The 20,459-nt window shown below is 31.6% G+C and overlaps 1 protein-coding gene across 1 annotated transcript in view; it reads right to left on the reverse strand.

Annotated features, from left to right (window-relative positions):
• Nucleotides 1-6,779: 6,779 nt before the first annotated feature.
• The window catches only part of LOC123703548 (glycine receptor subunit alpha-2-like), a 28,274-nt gene continuing 14,594 nt past the window's right edge, over nt 6,780-20,459 (reverse strand). Inside the window, exons 5-9 of the mRNA XM_045651608.1 lie at nt 15,693-15,827; nt 13,953-14,053; nt 13,215-13,375; nt 12,838-12,910; nt 6,780-7,698 (exon numbers count right to left, since the gene is read on the reverse strand). Of these exons, the coding sequence (XP_045507564.1) occupies nt 7,570-7,698; nt 12,838-12,910; nt 13,215-13,375; nt 13,953-14,053; nt 15,693-15,827 (599 nt within the window). The 3' untranslated portion in view covers nt 6,780-7,569. The remainder of the gene's footprint in view (nt 7,699-12,837; nt 12,911-13,214; nt 13,376-13,952; nt 14,054-15,692; nt 15,828-20,459) is intronic.

The following is a 20,459-nucleotide window of genomic DNA, read 5'->3' on the forward strand; positions in this document are numbered from 1 at the left end:
GCGTACTGACCGACTGACACTTGACAAATAAAATCAAAGTGACAGCTCTGAGCTCGAGTCCCGAGACGTTTCAAATAAAGTTCACTCGTATTGCGTTTGCGATCGACCGTGAACTCGAACTCGAAATGTTTTACGATTAAATCTCAGATAATATTATTCTTCTGATTATTCTTGTGTCTGTAAAGATATTGCTATCTTCCTTTTGTGAATAATAGAGAATTACAAGTATTTTTCTTTATCTGCAGCAGGAAGACATCGCTTACAGAGGTAAAATGCGATTGACCAATAGCCTCTATCAAGGTATTTCGTTCCGTGTTCAATTCATTTTTATTAAACCTGTATAATTGATAAGGCATTATCGCAACATTTGGTAATCGCAAAAAATCATGTGACAATAATTTATAATAATCTAGTGTAAGTATTTGTTTTCTTCCATTATATCATAAATACATTATTTTCTAGTAATTGTGTGCTTCAACTTTCAAGATAAAAAAAAAATACTTTTATTGAATGCTAATATTTATTACAATAAATAATAATTATTGATTTATAACAAGTGACAACCTATTTTATATAAACGATAGTATTCTAATAATAATTGTACGTAGGTATAAGAAAGATTTACAGAAGTACCTAGGTAGACGACTGTTATTGCTATCTACTAATGTTAGGAAACTAATATTTTTACTCTTACCAAAGACCATATCATGTCAACAGGAATCATCATGCATAGGGCTAATTTCTTATTGGAATATTCAATAAGTATCTAGTAAAATATAATCGCATATTATTGCATTCATTATATGCACAATACACTGCAATAAGCGTTGGACAAAGTCTAAGTACCTAGGTAGGTACAATGGCCATTATTATTTTTATGTAAAAGCGAAAACAAAAAGTTCAAGTACAGACTATTGTTTCAATATCTAGTATCCGTGGTTTATCAATGCATACAGTTTTATTGCAGTCTACAATTGGCGCGAATCAGTGTTGCTAGTCATAAATATTATGGTGTTCGTTTGGCGGGAAAATGTAGCGTTTTGAAAGAAACTACCATTTTTAACGGGATGTTCCATTTTCAAATAGTGAGGACATGTCTAGAGATAGATACCTATAGTCACAGACTAATAATAATATACTACGTATACAACTATAGTATAACCTCGGTATATAACTGTTACCTAACCTACTTTTTACCAAAGATACTTATATTGTACATTTATTTTATTCTGCGATTTTATTTATCAAATTACTTGGATATTAGATATATACAGCCTCTTTATAGTTTATACTGTTAATTTATTTATTTGTTATCTGTACATATTAGGCCTTGCATGTAATTGTAAGTCGAACATAGTTTGTTAAGTAGGTTCATTGAATTTAAATAGATAATGGAGTATTTGCAGTTCATTTAGAATTGTCAATACAAGGGTATAATATAACTGATACCCGCGACTACACACGCAGTTTTCTTGTATAGGTACCTAAATAAAAAAACGTTGAACAATTATTAATAATGGTCTAAAAAAGATCGTGTGTACGGATCACACGTGTCAGAATTGAAACTACTTTGGTGAGATTCAAAGTTACCAAAAGCGTAGCCTTTCTCCATGACGTGATGGTATTGCCATGGCGCGACCTTGAAATTTTACTCTCAACGCGCTTAAAGAAGTTTCACTTCAAAACTAAAAACGATCACGCAAATAATTTAAACTTTCCGTTAATTAAACCTTATGATCTTTATGAATCAAATCATCATCATCAATCTTAATTATTTTAAATTGAAATGAAGATTGTGGAAATGTTTTAAAAAATATAGATTTTGAAGACATAATAATGTGCCATGTGGATATTTATTTTTACATTGATATGATACTCAGTAATACATCACTACATATTTACAAAGTCGCTTCCACGCTACAAAGTCCATATGTCCCTTTGTATGCTTAAATCTTTTAAACTACGCAACGGATTTTGATGCGGTTTTTTTAATAGATAGAGTTATTCAAGAGGAAGGTTTTACTATATAATTTATTTGGATTTAGACAAAGCGGGCGAAGCCGCGGGCGGTATGCTAGTTCAAAATAAATCGGATCTTTGCATAATGAGGGATTCTGTTTGACTTATTAATAAATTCATTCCGATTACATTTCAGACCAGCAGCAGCTTAGATGTGTCTTTGATTATTTCTGTCTTGTATGTAAGCGAAATTTTCTAATTAGTCCCAAGTATCGAACTCAAGACTCCTTGGTTCAACGATCATTCCGCCCGCGGATTCGCCCGCGTTTTGATTTTGAAAGAAAAACCCGCATAGTTCCCGTTTCCATGGGATTTCCGGGATGAAACCTATCCTATGTGTTAATCCATGTTAGCCTCTATATGTGTGTTAAATTTCATTGTAATCGGTTCAGTAGTATTTGCGTGAAAGAGTAACAAACACACACACACATCCTCACAAACTTTCGCATTTATAATATTAGTAGGAGATGAATAATAATACTATAATAGGTACTTTAAGTACAAGATAATGTAATAGCTGGCAGTTAAAACATAATATAAAAAAATTAACTGCGTTAAAAACAACCGACTTCAAAAACGGAAAAGTAAAAAATAAAAAAGATTTGATATTATAAATTACTACATATTATTTAGATGTGCTATTTATTAAATAGGTTTGATGTCGGTGCACGGGCTTAATGCTAAGTGCGGTTGTTTTTAACGCAGTTAATTTTATTTAATACTTTTTAGTGTAATTTTCAACACGAATCAAACGAGCCCAAACTCGATAAAGTTGAGTCAATATATTACTGAGTTCCTATGGCCACCTTCCGATTCCATCATCAAATCAGCTCTATGTCATGATAATGTTTCATCGCTATCCAATTTACATACGTATACAAAATTTCAGCTCAATCGGTTACCGGGAAGTGAATCAAAGTTACTTGCTACATTCCAATTATTAAGTCATCGAGTACAGACAAAAATGCTCATAAAATAAAAACTACTGGGCCTAGCCGAATAAAATTTTTATGGGACCAATTCGACACCATCCCGCATCGAACAAAAAAAGAATCACGTAAATCGGTTCAGAAACCTCGGAGTAATCGGTGTACATACATAAAAAAAAAAATATATACCGGCCGAATTGATAACCTCCTCCTTTTTTTTGAAGTCGGTTAAATACGTGTATTTTATTAGGTACCTACTCGCAGAATTTATATAATTTGCACTATTACATCACTAGTGGCAATTTATTTTCGTATCTCATAAAGCACTTATCTGCTTCCGCATTAGATATTCATTCTTGAATATCTCTTTTGTTGGAGGCTGCGTAATGTTTTCTTTAGAATATTTTTATTACTGAATAGATAAAGTGTAAAATGATGATGTTTAAGTTGAATTATCTGCATATTTCATACACATCACTGATTGAAATTTTAAAGGAAAATATTCTGAGAAAACCGGCATGTAAAGAATCATAGACAGTGCTATACATACCTACAGTAAATATAAATAAATAAATCATTTATTTACACTATTATTAATTGTTACAAACATTTAATGACAAGTTTCATTATTCATATAGGGCTTGAACTCTCGTAGGATTTATTAAAATCGGCCGAGCGGTTTTTGAGCTAAATCGTAAACAAACGAAAAATATAATCATAACATAACATAACTATAGATTCCTACTGTTTTTCCGCACTTTTACACTCGAGCTCGCAATCCATTGGTGATAACTGATAACAGAACAAAAATCGATGCAGTAATTTTTGAGTTTATCTCGAACAGACAGACTATGTTTTATACTTGTTTTATATCATTACCTATGTAGGTAGTAGGTACTAATCATTTTTAAACCAGTAATATATTGTTATAATAAATAACACGTCTACCTTAAAATATAAACTTAATCTATGACTTAGTCTTAACTTCCGCTCGTTAAATAAAACACAAATTGAAAACAAAATAAACTTTATTATTTTTAACATATCTATATCAAGACTATATCTGGTACATCACTAAATACACGGAAATGACGGGCTATTGTTAATTTTTAATGAGAAAATTATATTTCCTTGCCTCACTTAGATACTACTATTGCATTAAGTATTTATAGTATTTATAGGAACACATAAGAAGATAAATAAAAATTTACAATACTTTCTTGAAGTTGGTTCAAGTTCATTATTAGAAGTTGAAAAGTACGGAAATGTTTAAAGTAATTTCTTTGTTAGGGTGCTTTTCCACCAGAGATGTGAGAGGATGCATAGTGATGTGCTTGTATCGCTTAAAACCCGTGAAGCGATATGATTGAAAAGCACCCTTACTGTAGTCATTTAAGAACAAATAGATCTGTTAATAATTAATATATTATAAATATTTTAAATTTGATCTCATTTCGGTTATCTCGACATAAAATAGTTATATTGGTGCTGAATGCTAATATACTGAGTTATAATTAACTAACTTATAATACATAAAAACCTGTATGACCCTTATATTTAAATGTTTAGATTTCTTAATCAATGAGGAATCTTTTAGCGAATCTAAAACAATCTTCTATGTTAATAAATTATACATATATTTATCAATCTCACAAGTAACCTATGTAGTTCATATTATATGACTTTTTAAAATATAGTAACTTTTATTGAATTAAAAATAAAATATAGAAAATTATCATAGAATTATATTTGTGACACCATGTATGTATCTGTTTTAATTATCTATGCTATGATCCTTATTTTCTTTTACTAAGAGCAATTAACCTATAGAGTTCTTATATTAAGACAGAACAAAATACATATTTTCTAATCTACTTACTCTTAGTCAATAACAGCATAAGCCAGATTGAGATAGCGATAGAGTATCTGCACTGTCTTCAAACGTAGCGCGCCGGCAGTCAGTTTGTTTTCCAACCAGCTGGTGGGCTCAGTGCGTCAAGTGTTTTTAACGAAATATTTAGAAAATATAAAGTGTACAGTGTTTCTGTTTATTTGTCAGTGTGCTAAAATAACTATTGTATGTTTAGCAACCGGCTATCACTAGTCGAATGGGAGTTTTGGATAAAAACAATGTAAAAATATCTTTCCATCGGTAAGTGATTTTCAGCAAATTGATAAATATTTATGTTTTAAACCTATTTGAAGGTTTTATCAAGCGCTTTTTTGTAATTTTATGTTGTAACTGTAACATTTACCCACTTTATGGGGTTGTGGAATATAAAATAATGAAATAATTTTTAAAAAACGTCACAATAATATCACGTTTGGCATTTTGTTTACCACCGTAGTGTTGTAACACATCTAGCGTATATTATCGATTTATGACAAAAAATCTATTTCATATTAACGTTGATTTATTTATTTTGTTTCATAAATCAGATTTATATGTAGTTGTTGTTGCAAATAATAGATGTAAATTTTTTACCGCAGGAAAATAAAACATACCACGTGGTTGTTTTATTTGCACTATGTGTTTTAGTTTTCGTTTGTTGTTTATTAATTTCTCTTTCAGATTATTAATAAATTCATTTTGTTTTAGATTTCCAGAGCTAAATAAAAATGGGTATAAAACGTGAGACATGAGTTGATTGGACGCCGCCACAATTTGCAATATTGTGTTCACTGCATTTCGAGCCTACGTGTTATCAAGATGGATACTCTAGAGTCTAGAAGAATTGTGCAATCTTACGCTTACGTTTTTTTTTTGTTCCTGTAGATAATAAATACATTTGATTAAAGAGAGTGAATTTTTATTTTGAAATTTTTTACACATAAGTTACCTACTTTAAATGTGTAACTATGTGAAAATTAAACGGTTGATTAAATGACAGTTCTCATAGATGAGAAACTACTATTGAAATACATACTTAATATACATGCGTTTTCAAAGAAAAACCCGCATAGTTCCCATTCCTGTTGGATTTACGGGATCAAAAGTAATTTTTCCAAATTTCATTGTAATCGGTTTAGTAGTATTCGCGTGAAAGAGTAACAAACATCCATCCTCACAAACTTTCGATTTATTAGTAGGATGTTAGGAAAATGTTTTCATTAAGACTGTCCTTTTATTAACTTGTTAAAATGCTGCATGATTCCTTCATGCTGACTGTGCCTTTCTCCTCACTCCTTTAACTTTATCATCATTTCCTTCTTTATTTTAAATTACATTTCAAGTTTTAAAATTTCTTTTATAATGTACTAACTTTCCGCCCGCGTTTTTAAAGAAAATCCTGCACAGTTCCCGTTCACGTGGGATTTCCGGGATAAAACCTAACCTATGTGTGTATGTACAAAATTTCATTGTAATCGGTTCCGCAGTGAAAGAGTAACATCCCTTCTCACATAATTTCGCATTTATTATATACGTAGGATTAAACAAATAATGTATTCAACTGAAATTAATTATAAGTTTTGTTTTTTTATTATTTATTATTTCACGAAACCGTAAATGCAAAATACATTCACGATTTTATCGATTGAAGCACATCCCATCACTATCACCTTCTATCTATCTAAATATGTACCTATAGTAAAAATGGTGCCATGACTATGTTGAAACGTAGCTTGTTGTCTATAGCTGTCTCATTCTTTCATACGACGTTTTCTTTAGATAGAGAGAAACAAATATATGTAAATTGTATACGCTCGATACAAGTACTCTATAGGTTAATTGCTCTTAGTTCTTTTATATCTTTTATATCTACTCTATGGAATTTTTAACAGAATGAATATTGTTTTCATAAATGTCTATGGTGAATATTGATATTTTTAAAAACTACAGCTAGAAAGAAGAACACGAGTTTAATAACTACAACAAGAAGGAATCATTTTTATTATTTACCTACTTATTTTAATCATTATTTTTTTATAAAAACATATTTTTCTTCACATGTAGGTAGACCGTACCTACTTGAAAAGAACCGAGCTTATTAAATATACTTTTTATTGCAGTTTTTTATATTCCTAGACTTTAATTCAAACAAGCATTTTTTGTTCTAGATCTATTTTTTTTGTCCTGTATTTACATATAAATTATAAGTAATCATACTGGCAACATATTAATAAGATAATAAAATTAAAGTAGGATTCTGCAAAGATAGCGTAATTAATTGCATTCTTTTTAACCCTATCTAAATAAATTACAACCTAAATTTTAATTTAATTTTTGCATGTTGCTGGTTGCCATACATAATTCGATATTACTACCTTAAAAATTAATGTGAGTAGAAACAACGCTAACGAGTGCATTATTTAATTCATGTTCCATAATTTTAATGTCATCATAAATATTAATAAATGCACTTTCAATCACAATTCAATCTACACTTAAATAATATTATGTCGAAACGAATGATGAAACTTATTATTTGTGGTTATATATTTAATTATCTGTGACCAATAATTTGACAAAGATTTGACAATTGACATTATCTGTGGCACGATTTGCGCGCGTCTAGTGTGAACTAATAAAAAAAACGTATTCTTTAATATTTGAACCCACTTTGTACCACTTCATTATTGAACAATTGGAAAATCATAGCTTTTCCAATAATTAATCTAATCATATGTACTGTGCGAATTGTATCCAATAGATGGCGTTAAGGACTGAAAATAGTAAAGGGAAGAAAACGCGGGAAAATCTGTCAATGTTGATCGCGCGGAGTTTTGCTTTGGCTGCTTCAGCTGGTTCCTGTAAAAAAGATTTTTTTCATATGCTTAGTGAGAAAGGGTGAGTGTTTTTACTGTTGTTTTATTTATTTACCATAGTATTCAGATAATATTGTTTTGAAGTGAAAATATTTGTAGGTGCATGTTAGTGAAATAGTGAAAAAAGACAGGCACGGTTGAAACAAATCGGATTTATTTTTTTAATTTGATCTGCTATAAAAAATAATACACATGGAACTAAAATCATAGCGCCTATTAGTAGACAGATACATGCTCTTTTATTTTTAAGGGTTTGGTCTAGTAGTGCAAACAAATGCATCCTGTCATCCTATATGTAAATAATACAAATGTACTAAGGGAAAGTTGCTCCACTTAATTTTTAAAAATTAAATCATTCGTATGCATAATTTAATATTCGTAATAAGTACCTAAAATGACAATTTGAAACAATTTTCGTGAAAATTACACCGGGTGATTCTTTTTATCAGTACACAAAATTTGCGAATACGTTCTATCAAATTTTGTATATCATAAAAAAAAGAAATGTAATGTTTGTGTAAAAAATTATAAAATAGAAAAATGCGCAAATGAAAACAAAAGATATTTATTTTTGACTAGCTTCCGCCCGCGACTCCGTCCGCGTGGATGTCGGTGTTCGCGTGGATGGTTTATTTCTCCATTTTGAACTGGGAAGACGTTTCTCACTAAATTAATATTAGACGATTATGATTCACTCCAGTCCAAACAGCAAATAAGCAGGCTTCTGCTTCTGCAACGTTTAGTTGTCCCTGAATTTGGAAAAAATAGTCATGTTTCTTATCTATGACAAAAGTGTTATTTTTTTGCATTGTATTTCAAATATTAAATTTTTTATTTTTAACCGCATCTTCCGCATTCATGTATTTGGCCGGAATTAGACATTTAACTTCTACTTACTAGTCCCATTTTCCCTTCTTGATATGGGAATGTATAAAGTAATTTTTTTAGATATTTCTCGTTATACTTTTAAAAAGTTATAATTGTCATTTTGCTCATTAGGTAAAGTAATTTCGATATCAGTTTTAAGTTTTTTGATACCTGCAATAATAACGTCATAATCGCCTGCATATACTTATCGATTACACCCTGTATACAATCCACCATCCACATTCATAATGTTTTCCTGTCCTCCTCTCCTTTACATTTTAAATGAGTAAATCTGCTACCACTGAAGGATGTTTCATTGTGATCAGCAAATTTTCACCACTGTTGTCGATTATTTGTTTTTCATTTTTAATCAGCAATTGGGAATCATCAGTTTTATTTTTTGCAGATTGGTGATGTACCCTAACAATACGTCGAAAAGGGAAAGCATCAACGAATTATCGTTTTCGTCCTCTTTTTTTATTCTTCGCGTCTCTGTTACTTGTGTTTGTTTAGTTCTCAACACCTATTGAATTTTCTATGTTATTGTGATCTTCCATTACATCTGAGTTTTGATGATGTGATGATAATCCATTCGTTTTAATATTGGTACTTAGAGGTCTAAACTAGAAATGGTAGACTAAATTTGTCAGCGCGTCTGTAAGATCAGAATATAAAACCAACATCCTGTATTTAAGTTACAAAATTAATAATCAAATAACATGCCGCTAGGTTCAAAATGACTAGAAGAAAAAATTAAAACACCTCGACATATTTGGAATTTTGGAGTAAACAAATCATTTTTCCCGTATGTCCCAAGTTCAAGTTCTCAATACAAGTTTATATTATGTTTCGTATTTCTCAAACGAAAAATAAACATTTTTGGAACTTCAAAAAAAAATTATATTATAAGAAAATTTATGAGCTTACTTTAGTTTTAAAGAAATATACATCCCTTTACTGACACCCCGTAAAATAACGAAATTTTTGCCAATCACCTTTGGTTTCATTAACTTTATGTTCGAAGATAATTTTTTTTCTAGTAGTTACACGCATATTTTTTTCGTTTATTTTCCATATCGAAATCAAATGTTTAAAAATACGAATATTTGCACAAAACTAAGATAAAAATAATCAATTAACAAAAATATTAAATTTAATGAAGTAGAGCAACTTTCACTTCGGTATGAAGGAAAATCGAGCGTAGAGCACACGTCAGAACGCTCCGGCCCAAGGAGCGCGACTAAAGAAATTCGCTAGGATTTTTCCTACTTATTTTAAATATTTTTTTAATATTTAAAGAATTATCAAAATTCAAAAAAAATTTTTTTAAAGGTTTAATACTCATTCAACTCGAATAAATTAATGGAAAAAATAACTTTTAGCAGTATTTATCAATAGTTTTTGTAAGGCAAAAAATGGGAAATTTAATGAATTTATAACGTTCTAATTAGGAAAATCATAAGTTTTTCGGCAATTGTATTCAGCAGATTTTAATAACGACTATATAAGGATAATAATGCGCTGATCAAATTGTATAAGTAAATTGTAATCGGTTGAAACGTAGTGAGTGCACAAACTTAGCTCGAAATGTCTTTGGGGGAAAGAGACTTATCTTGAAGGCCTGATTAAGGTAACATAAAGTAACTTTATAAATGTGAAAAAATTCATGCGCATTGCGTATATAACACTAATTGATAAACAAGAAAAAAAAATTCAGTTTATCATTTCAATAGCCGGGAAAAAATTGTCAAATAACTTGTTGAAAACGCAATTTTGCTAGACTGCAGCCTTAAACATATATTTTTCATCGCTCGGATTTTAAAGAGCAAAGTTATGGTCGTTATAAGTGAAATTGTTTCAACCGTACCCAGTCTACCCTACAACAAATTAATGACATAGATGTATATTTAATTATGATCATCAATATTTAAATAGTATAGAAAACAAGAATCTTAAATCGTGCGTCATCCCCTATCATTGTGAAACATGCATGTTTCAAGAAAAATCTAATTTTTAGTCCTAAACGCGTCATATGTTATATATTTAAAGGTCGTATATTTAATCAAATCGAATACAGGATTACGATTTGTGATGGCAACAAAAATATCAACAAATATTCTAAAAACAGGATTTGGATCGATCACATGTTTTAAGTGACGTAGGTATACGGTATATTATGATTGCGTACATATAGAAGTACTAGCTTTCCGCCCGCGGCTTCGCTCGCGTTTTCAAAGAAAAACCTGCATAGTTTCCGTTCCCGAGGGATTTCCGAGATAAAACCTATCCTATCTCTCAAGTTGGATCGAACTGCACATGGTATGCGAATTTTATTATAATCGGTTAAGTGGTTTAGGAGTCCATTGAGGACAAACATTGTGACACGAGATTTATATATATTAAGATAAGATTAATTTTATTAATTTATTCTCCTAATATTATAAATGCGAAAGTTTGTGAGGATGTTTGTTACTCTTTCACGCAAATACTACTGAACCGATTACAATGAAATTTAGCACACATATAGAGGGTAACTTGGTTTAACACATAGGATAGGTTTTATCCCGGGAATTCCACGGGAACGGGAACTATGCGGGTTTTCCTTTGAAAACGCGGGCGAAGCCGCGGAAGGAAATCTAGTTTTACTGTGTTCTGACATTGAAAATGTATGATGACGTCAAGGGATTTTTATAAGGTCGATATAAATTAACATTTTTGAGATATTAATTGCATAACTATTTGAGAAATAATCGATTTATGACTGTACAATATTAGTTACCGTGTAAAAAAATCTAAACCACTAATCTAATGTTATTTGTTTTGAAGTTTTGACTTAAATTATTATCTCAGTCTAACACATAATATCCTGATCTTATCATCGACCCAAAACATTGTCTATGACAAGTTAATCCTAGCCAAAGCCGAATGCTAAATATGTCTGACACTGATTGAATACCGTTCTGATTTAATTTTTCACCAATTTTTGTCCTACTTTTTGTAATCGGCGAGAAATACGTATTACGCTGAATCTATAATATAAAATGAACCGCAAAATGTGTTGGTAAGCGCATAACTCGGGAACAACTGAACCGATTTCGTTAATTCTTTTTTTATTATATTCCTTGAAGTACGAGGATGGTTCTTATGTATAGAAAACGTAAATATGTACCACGGGCGAAGCCGGGGCGGACTGCTAGTTGTAAATAAAATCAATATTTTTCTCTTCTGTTTTTCTCGTATTGAAAACATTAAAAGAATAATTTATGTGCCATTTTAAGGTAGAAAATTTATGGTTGAGTTAGAGCTTCCAAAATACATCTTTCTATTAGTTACATTTTATTTCAAAACGGATTTTTTAATAGATCGATATCCTTTCAAAAAAAAAACAGGGTACAGTCAGTTACGTAGGTTAGTTACTTAGCTAATTTTCAAAGTATTTCTTTAGGTACTATTTGTTTGAGAAATATACTAAGATACCTACCTAGATATAGAAATATAATAAGATACCTATATATGCACTCAAAATATATACGGGTACCAAAACAATAATAAATCGACTTGAAAAATACATGACAAAAAAAAACATATTTTTTCTGACTTTCAGTAGCACAGATTACGCAACAGTTACTTCGTAGAAATGTGGGTGGCATTTACAGTTCTTCATACATACATACATAGGTACATATCCACAGATATATTTCTAACCTATTACATGATGACGTCATCACGTTCTATGCAACATTAGCTGTTATATAACAAAGAGGTGCATCTCAAAGGGCTTGGAAAGCTATTATCGCAAGGTTGTGGCTGTCTGCTTTGAAACATCGTTTTATTTCCGTAATTATACTTGTTCTACCCTACCGTATGTTAAGGTAAATTAAAGCGTGGTTTCTAAGGTCATTTATAATCGAGAAAGATGGTAGTGTGACCTATTTATAAGTGCTCTTAAATGTCTATGGTGAAGGTATGGATGGTCTCTTTTTGGTTCGACTAAGGTGCATCTATGGAGAAAATATAGGGGATGAAAATTTGTAAGTTTTTTTTTTACAGAATATGTCAGTATTGACTGTAAGGTAGGAGTGGTAGGTAATAGTAGTAACTAGTTAAGCTAAAATTATTTTATACACAGTTATTTTTATTTAGGATTTTTCTATAAATTAATGTAATGATTCATATAATATTTTGTTTAATTGTGCGTTTGTGCGTCAATGAATAAGTATATTGTTTATTTATGTTTTTCTACAAATAATATTACCTTTGGTTTCCGTCCACCATCATCTAGTATAATATTAACTAAACAATATTCCATGAGCGCCATGAACACGAATCTGAAATAAAGAAATAAATTGGTCCTTTAAAACGGATGAAATTACCATTCTTTTGTATTGCAGGTTACTATGGATTTTTGTAAGCTAATGCTATGTCAAGATAATATACATATATGTATGTATTATATCAATATTGAACGTATGTAATATGTATTGGGGTATTTAATGTCATTATATTTTATTAGAAAAATAATATAGGTAGTTTTTTTCTCATTATTCCAAACCTTTTCTATTAGAATCTTAGATTAGAATGCATGCATGAATAATTATTGTTTATCATTTTTTGTACATTACACATACTCACACGGTACAAACAGACATAAATGCGTCAACAGCTTTCAAATACGATACAGGTGGTAGTTGCGACTGTACTTTGCCGTGCTGCGTCGATAGCGTGAGCAGTGACGTCACGCCGAGCGTGACGCGCGCGGGCGCAGCGTCTGGCTTGATCCAGAATGATACCCACTGCAAGGGAAGATTTTTTTGTTTCTTTATTTATTATTAAGCTATTGCATAGCTTCTATCGCGGGCCTTGAGCGCGGGGACCGAATCGAGAAATTCCGTAACGAAAAAACCTCACGCTCCCCACTCCGACGGACGGAGGTGTGGCTTGAAGGCATAGCATGCATGTCCCCGAGTGCTACACGTCGTTTTTTCGTAGTAAACGTCACGGCATGGAGTAAGGCGACGATTTTGGTATCTTTGAATCTTGCCAAAGAAGTTTCACTTCTGACACGTCTGCTCGGCACTCACGCTCTTTTTTGTATACCTATTACCTATTTATTATTTTAAAGAAATGTTATGGAAAGTGATCAGAGGGGACATGACTTGACACGTACGGTCTACGTAGGTAACGTTTTGATATGAGTAAGCTTCATGCATACATTTGCTTGAGTTGTAAGTACTCAAACCCTGAACCCGGAACTAAAATTTTCCCATAACGCTGTTTTGATTAATCAAATAAATTCCTTCATAATAATTTGAAATATATAAAAAATAAACTTGATAACGATTTATGTAAATAATACGCTTTTTTACTTACAGACATTATAACAATAAGGCAGGTCGGTATATAGGTGTTGAAGAGGTGATAGCCAAGACGTCTCTTCAGTTTGAATATCACTTCAAGGCACGTGAAATTACCTGGAAGAAAGAACTTTTTTAGTTAAGCAGTAAGTAAGTACAGTCGGTAAATGAATTTTCTAGACACAAATACTTATAACATTATTATTTTACAGGGAAATTTCACAAAAATGCAAGTTCCCGTGATAGAAGGTTTGTAGTCGAAACAGATCCACAATAAGATTTAGCGATATTATTCATTCATTTTTTGTTAATTCTAATCCGATGTTGTACAAGCCCAGCCGGGACAAGTGGTTAGTCTTATACATTAAAAATTTTCAAACACAGACGACTAATACTCCAATAAAACATAATTTAGGTCACAGAAATGGTCACTAAGCGTCCTAAACCGCTAATAACACAAGCTTACAATAATCCACGCAAATATTGGATCTCCCAAGATATCTAGGTATCTTACGTACATTGCGGGTTTTCCACACGATTATTACAAACTAGCTGTGCTGCGCGGTTTTACCCGCAGTGCTCTGCTCCTGTAGATCTAAGCGTGATAATATATAGCCTATAGTCTTCCTCGATAAATGGGCTATCTAACACCGAAAGAATGTTTCAAATTGGACCAGTAGTTCCCGAGATGAGCGCGTTTAAACAAACAAAAAATTCTTCAACAGATTTTCTATATTCCTCTAACATAACCAGCAAATAGCAATGTATATCGTGGTACATCTCTGATACGATCTAGGGATTACCCTTAATCGGTGTATAAACTGAAGTATTTGGATCAAGGCGTGCTTAATGAGTAGAATCTATTTATCAAAGATTAAAATTTCTTCAATATCTGCGTGTTCAAATTTCCACTACCTACTTATTAGAATGATTCTATAATTTATCTGAATTATCAGCGATTAGTCTTGATATTGACTTGCTAATTATTAATAGCATGGATTATATTATTATAATATACTATTTGCATGGCATTTTGTGTTCATTGTATGTGTAGTTATGCGATGTTCAAGAACGGCTGAATCCGTACCTACCTAAAGAATTTTATCACAAAAACTTCTTACAAATCACTACATAGTATAAAACAAAGTCGCTTTCTCTGTCCCTTTGTATGATTAAATCTTTAAAACTACGCAACGGATTTTGATGCGGTTTTTTTTAATAGATAGAGTGATTTAAGAGGAAGGTTTTGGTATATAATTTATTAGGTTTTAGACCAAGCGGGAAAAGCCATGGCCCCATGGGTGGTAAGCTAGTCAGGATATAAATGAAATCAAATCAAAATATGTAAGTACAAGCTCCTAAAACGTTATATTTCTATATCTAAGTGAAATCACGATTCTCACGAAAAATTGTAAACTAATTTTATGACATACAGATGAAATACCAGGAATCTGGATGTAGCTGTACATTGAAGAAGACTTTAAAAAAATTAAAAGAAGTAAATTCACATGCCTTTGTGCGCATGCTTATATTATGAAGAGAAAAAATACGTGTACAAAGCGACATAAGGAAGCTAGTTTATATAATTTTAATGATAACTATAATTTTCTTCCCTTAGGTTATTAGCCTAAAGAAGATTTAACAAAAAATATATTTAGGTGAAGTCTAAGATCTAATAAGATGCTACAACACATCACAGGGGTAAAATATGTAAAACTAAAATTATTTCGGAGTTAGGAACCTTAAATGTTCTTACCAGTAGAATAAACTTGCGTGCAATCAGCCGTTCGATTGTTCACCAGTTCAAGTTGGGGCAGTTCTATGTTCTCGTCTACCACCAGGGGCACTTCAGGGTCCCATTGGAAGATCATGTCGTCTGTCGTGTGGGATACTGGAAGAAATTTATTATATAGTCAACTGGGCTTGGAAAAATGAAGGTAAGTACATAATTGTGTGTGAATATAAATTGTAAATTGTAATTTGTAAAAAATTAATAATTAAATTAATTTAAAAGAATGTGTAAATATAGTGTACACTGTTTAAGGAGTTCTTAGTTTCTTGGGTTCGATTCATTGTCTGTAAAAAGGCACGGAGAGAATTTCTAGCAAGAGGAGAGAATAGAAGTCTTGACTTGCAAGTAAGTAAAGAAAATTGTACAAAATGCTATTTATCACAGTTTACATCTGTTTTAAGTGGAATTTTATTCTAAATATTGAAACAAAAAAGAACTGACCGAAAACTGGCTGAAAAAAATATTTTTAACGTCCAAGGAATGTCTATAAATAGACTATATACAAAATTATCAAAGCATAAATTTTCCCCATTTCTGCTTTTGAAAGGACGCCGTAACAAATTTTCTAGTATAATTAAAATATAATAAAAGAGACAAGTCCTTCAAATTTCATTCCACTGACTCCATAAGTTGAATAACGTTGGGGAAAAATTAAGTTCGTAAAATTGCTAAAGTACTCTTTAATTGCAATGAGAAATGACAAGAATGAGGAAAAACGTAATATAAATAAGAATTATGAAGTATTGACACCAGTAAAAGAAAATAAGGTCGAATCCAACAACGATTCTACGCATTTTTAAAGTGAAACTTCTTGAGAGTATAATTATAAGGTCACGTCATGTCAATACCGTCACGTCACGGATTTTGGTATCTTTCAATCTTGCCAAAGAAGTTTCATTTCTGAAACGTGTACTTGTCACACACGATCTTTTTTAAGCTATTGCATAGCTTCTATCGGCTATCGCGGGCCTTGAGCGCGGGGACCGAATCGAGAAATTCCGTAACGAAAAAACCTCACGCTCCCCATCCCGACGGGCGGTGGTGTGGCTTGAAGGCATAGCATGCAATAGCTTTACCGCGGCAGTCCCTGAGTGCCACACGTCGTTTATTTTTATTATTTTAAAATATGTATGTATTACAGTCCTTTCTGGTGCAGTTAATCTATTCAATACCTTTTCTATTTTAAGACCCCATCAACCAAGAATGACTTCTATAAAAAGCGTATTAGCCAACAATCATTCTATCAGCAATTTCAAATGACGACCCATTGACCTAATAAAATATTAAACCGAAGTAAAGAATCCGCTCCGGCAGCAAAATGATGGCAAGAAGAATACGATTAATTTCTGCTAACTTTCATCTTATTAATTCAAGTGTATAATTTTCCATATAATAAATATTAAGGTCTTTCTATGTTAGGTCATGTTCGTATGATGAGTTTTGTCGAAAACGAACGTCGCGTTTAAAATGCATTTAATATTTACCCAACTTTCTTCATAACATTAAATAATTGTGAAAATATTCGTTTCATATAAGTATCAAATTTTTATTGGCAAGCACATATGGCATTTTCCGGCTATCCGCATTTTAAAACATTAATTTTAAATACAAAGAAGAAAACAAAAAATTCAAAAACAGGAAAAAATAGCTAAATAAATGATTTCATTTAGCTATAATAGATACATACTGATATTAAAATTTCAAATAGCCTCAAGTATATTATTTACCTGGATCGTACAAGTCTCAAATCATTATAAGTAATAATTGTAATAGTATGTTAAATTTCCAGTAAAAAGGGCATAAAAACGTAATATCAGAATCCTTACGTGAAAGAAATGTTAAAAATTATTTCCTACCAAAGACTGTAATAAAACAAATTGCACTTCCATTCACCTCGATTTGAAATTCCGAAATATTCTCTCAATTAAATTTAATTATCACTTTATACAGTTTGATGATTCAGGGAATATTATTTGCAGCTACAAATTATTTTCAAATATTCGTGTCAATTGAGATATTTCAAATCATTTGAAATCCATATCGTTAAGGCGCGAGTGAATCTTCATATTATTATGCCTCGTGTTTTGAATTCAGTGACTTAGAACTTTTCAAGTGTCACATACACTAAATGTGATAAATAGAATATATCCGATTTTAATTATAAAGTTTAATAATAACGTAGCTGTAACCTTATTTAAAAGTTTAGTTTATGATGACGTAATTAAAGCCTCCTAAAATGAGGAGGTTCTCAATTCGATATTTTTTTGGCTTTGTTACCTTAGAAGTTTTGACTCGTTGAACCTATTTTCATATTTTTTTTATTTTGTTAGCTGGTCCAATTTTTTTGTTATAGAAGTGAAACTTCTTTATCGGGGTTGGAAAAAAAATTAGTCTAAGGCTGGTTGCAGAGCTTGACCGACCGTCAGTGCGTACCGTCGCGTCGGTCCTGACGATACGCATCAACAAAATGTATGAAGATGACACTAAAGCGCATGACAATACGCGTGCGTATGGTCGGTATAGCTATGAACGGTTTTATTAATTTCCATATATATGACAAGCGCGACCGACGTACGCACTGATGGTCGGTCAAGCTCTGCAACCAGCCTAACATTTTTCCATTACGCGTGACATTTTTGTACGCGCTGTCTTTTTCTTATATCTACCACGCGTGATTCGATGTATTTCTGTTAAGTTGCACATATAGTAAATTATTTTTTGAAAAATAAAGTCATAAAGTAGTTTCACTTCTTACGTGTGTACACTAGTACACGCACACATTTTTTTCTGTATACAATGATACTTAAAATTTTACGTATGGGCTATGGCTATTAAAACATTAGCAATAACATTTTCCTCATTTTCCGAATATTGTGAGCTTTTATACATATTTTAAAAACGTTTTATTTTCCTAATTACGCATTAATTTCCTCTGAAAATTAAATTATAATAGCATCCGGGTGTGATTTTTTAGCAAAAGCAAATAGGAATTAGGTTATACGGAATGAATGTACAAATAGGTCATCCTGCACTTACTGTAATGGAATCTATCGCACAGGATATATTTTCATTTCACTATATTATTTCGTTTTCTTGCTTATAGTATATTCGGTACAATTTAAATCCGTATTCTGAAATAGTAACCAACGTTTCTCTACCATTAATTAATTTTTAAAAAGGGTCGAATTTCGTAGAGCACGTAGTGAAGCCGCAGGCGGAAAGTTATAATAGAAAATAAAACGCTGATTAGTTAAAACTAAGTAACTTTAATGAGCTATTTAATGCAAGTTTATTACATTAGGTACATGTGTAAAAAAGTATTGTAAGCAAAAAAAATTTTGCTTACAAGACATGCGTCGTAAGCAAAATTTTTTGTCTTACTAAATTTAGTAACCAAATGGTAAGTAAACTGTAAACATAGAAAATAATAATAGCTTATTATTTATTGTATCTATAGGAACCGAAACTAAATAAATAATCAAATCTCATCTTCTTAAAAACGAAGTTCAAATTGCTCGGCAAATTATGATTACCTACATTTATAATGTAGTAATACTTTTATTTTTAGAAAACATGTTGATTCAAACGGTACGTTAACGTTTTCACAGATTTTCACACATAGATGTGCGGTGTGCCTATTTCAGTCTATAACACGCAACTCATTAAAACACAACACACGACAAAACACCCCCAATTAAGCCAACGTCTCCAAGGCTGAACTTCAGTCTCGATCCAAAATAACATTCGAGTACCTCACCTATTTATGGAGATCTCTTTACATTGGCAACATTAAGCCTCCATCATGACTCTCCACTGATCTTCACGATAAAAACGAGCTGACATCACAGAGTGAAAGCCATCGAGGACTCTTGGCCCACATTCTGAAGCTCAAGGAATCAATTTTATGTATCGCCGACAAAATTTACCTACACTCGAGTCGAATGTTTGTGCTGAGCACCTATTGTGTTTTGATGCTTTTCAATTGTTTCCAAAAACACGCGTTCAGATGTTTTTTTCGGCTTTGTTGGGGCTTTTATATATGCAAAACATAGATCTTAAATCCTCTCTATTGTGATTTGTGACAAAATAATGTAGGCACTCATTTTATTTTATTTTTTTGTATTTTATTTACTGTCTTATATTTTCACGCTTTAATTAAAATAATTACGTATCATATCATTGTTTAATACAATATATAAAAAAATCACATGTAGCTGTATCACTACATAGTATAAAACGAAGTCGCTTTCTCTGTCCCTATGTCCCTTTGTATGCTTAAATCTTTAAAACTACGCAACGGATTTTGATGCATTTTTTTAATAGATAGAGTGATTCAAGAGGAAGGTTTTAGTATATAATTTATTAGGTTTTAGACAAAGAGGGCGAAGCCGCGGGCGGTAAGCTAGTTATGAATATATCGTGAAGTGGAACAAAATACCTACTACGAATAACAATGAATTGCAGATTTTGCTGGTGGTATGCTGTTCTTTCCTTCCTATGTTCTTAATTCCACCAAATTTAATATAGCTATGAAACAAATCGACTAACAAGGCATTCAATAAAACAGACACATAATACAAATGTTTTTATGTGTGTCTGTGCAAAACTCATTGATAACACCCCTTATTTTGCAACATAGTTTTAAACCCAAGCAGACGTAGATTGTCAGGAGCGACATTCCGAGTTCTGACCCAATCTATGACCTAATTATCTTTGATATCTGAAAATGAG

Source organism: Colias croceus, chromosome 26, assembly GCF_905220415.1.
Source record: "Colias croceus chromosome 26, ilColCroc2.1".
NCBI lineage: Eukaryota > Metazoa > Arthropoda > Insecta > Lepidoptera > Pieridae > Colias > Colias croceus.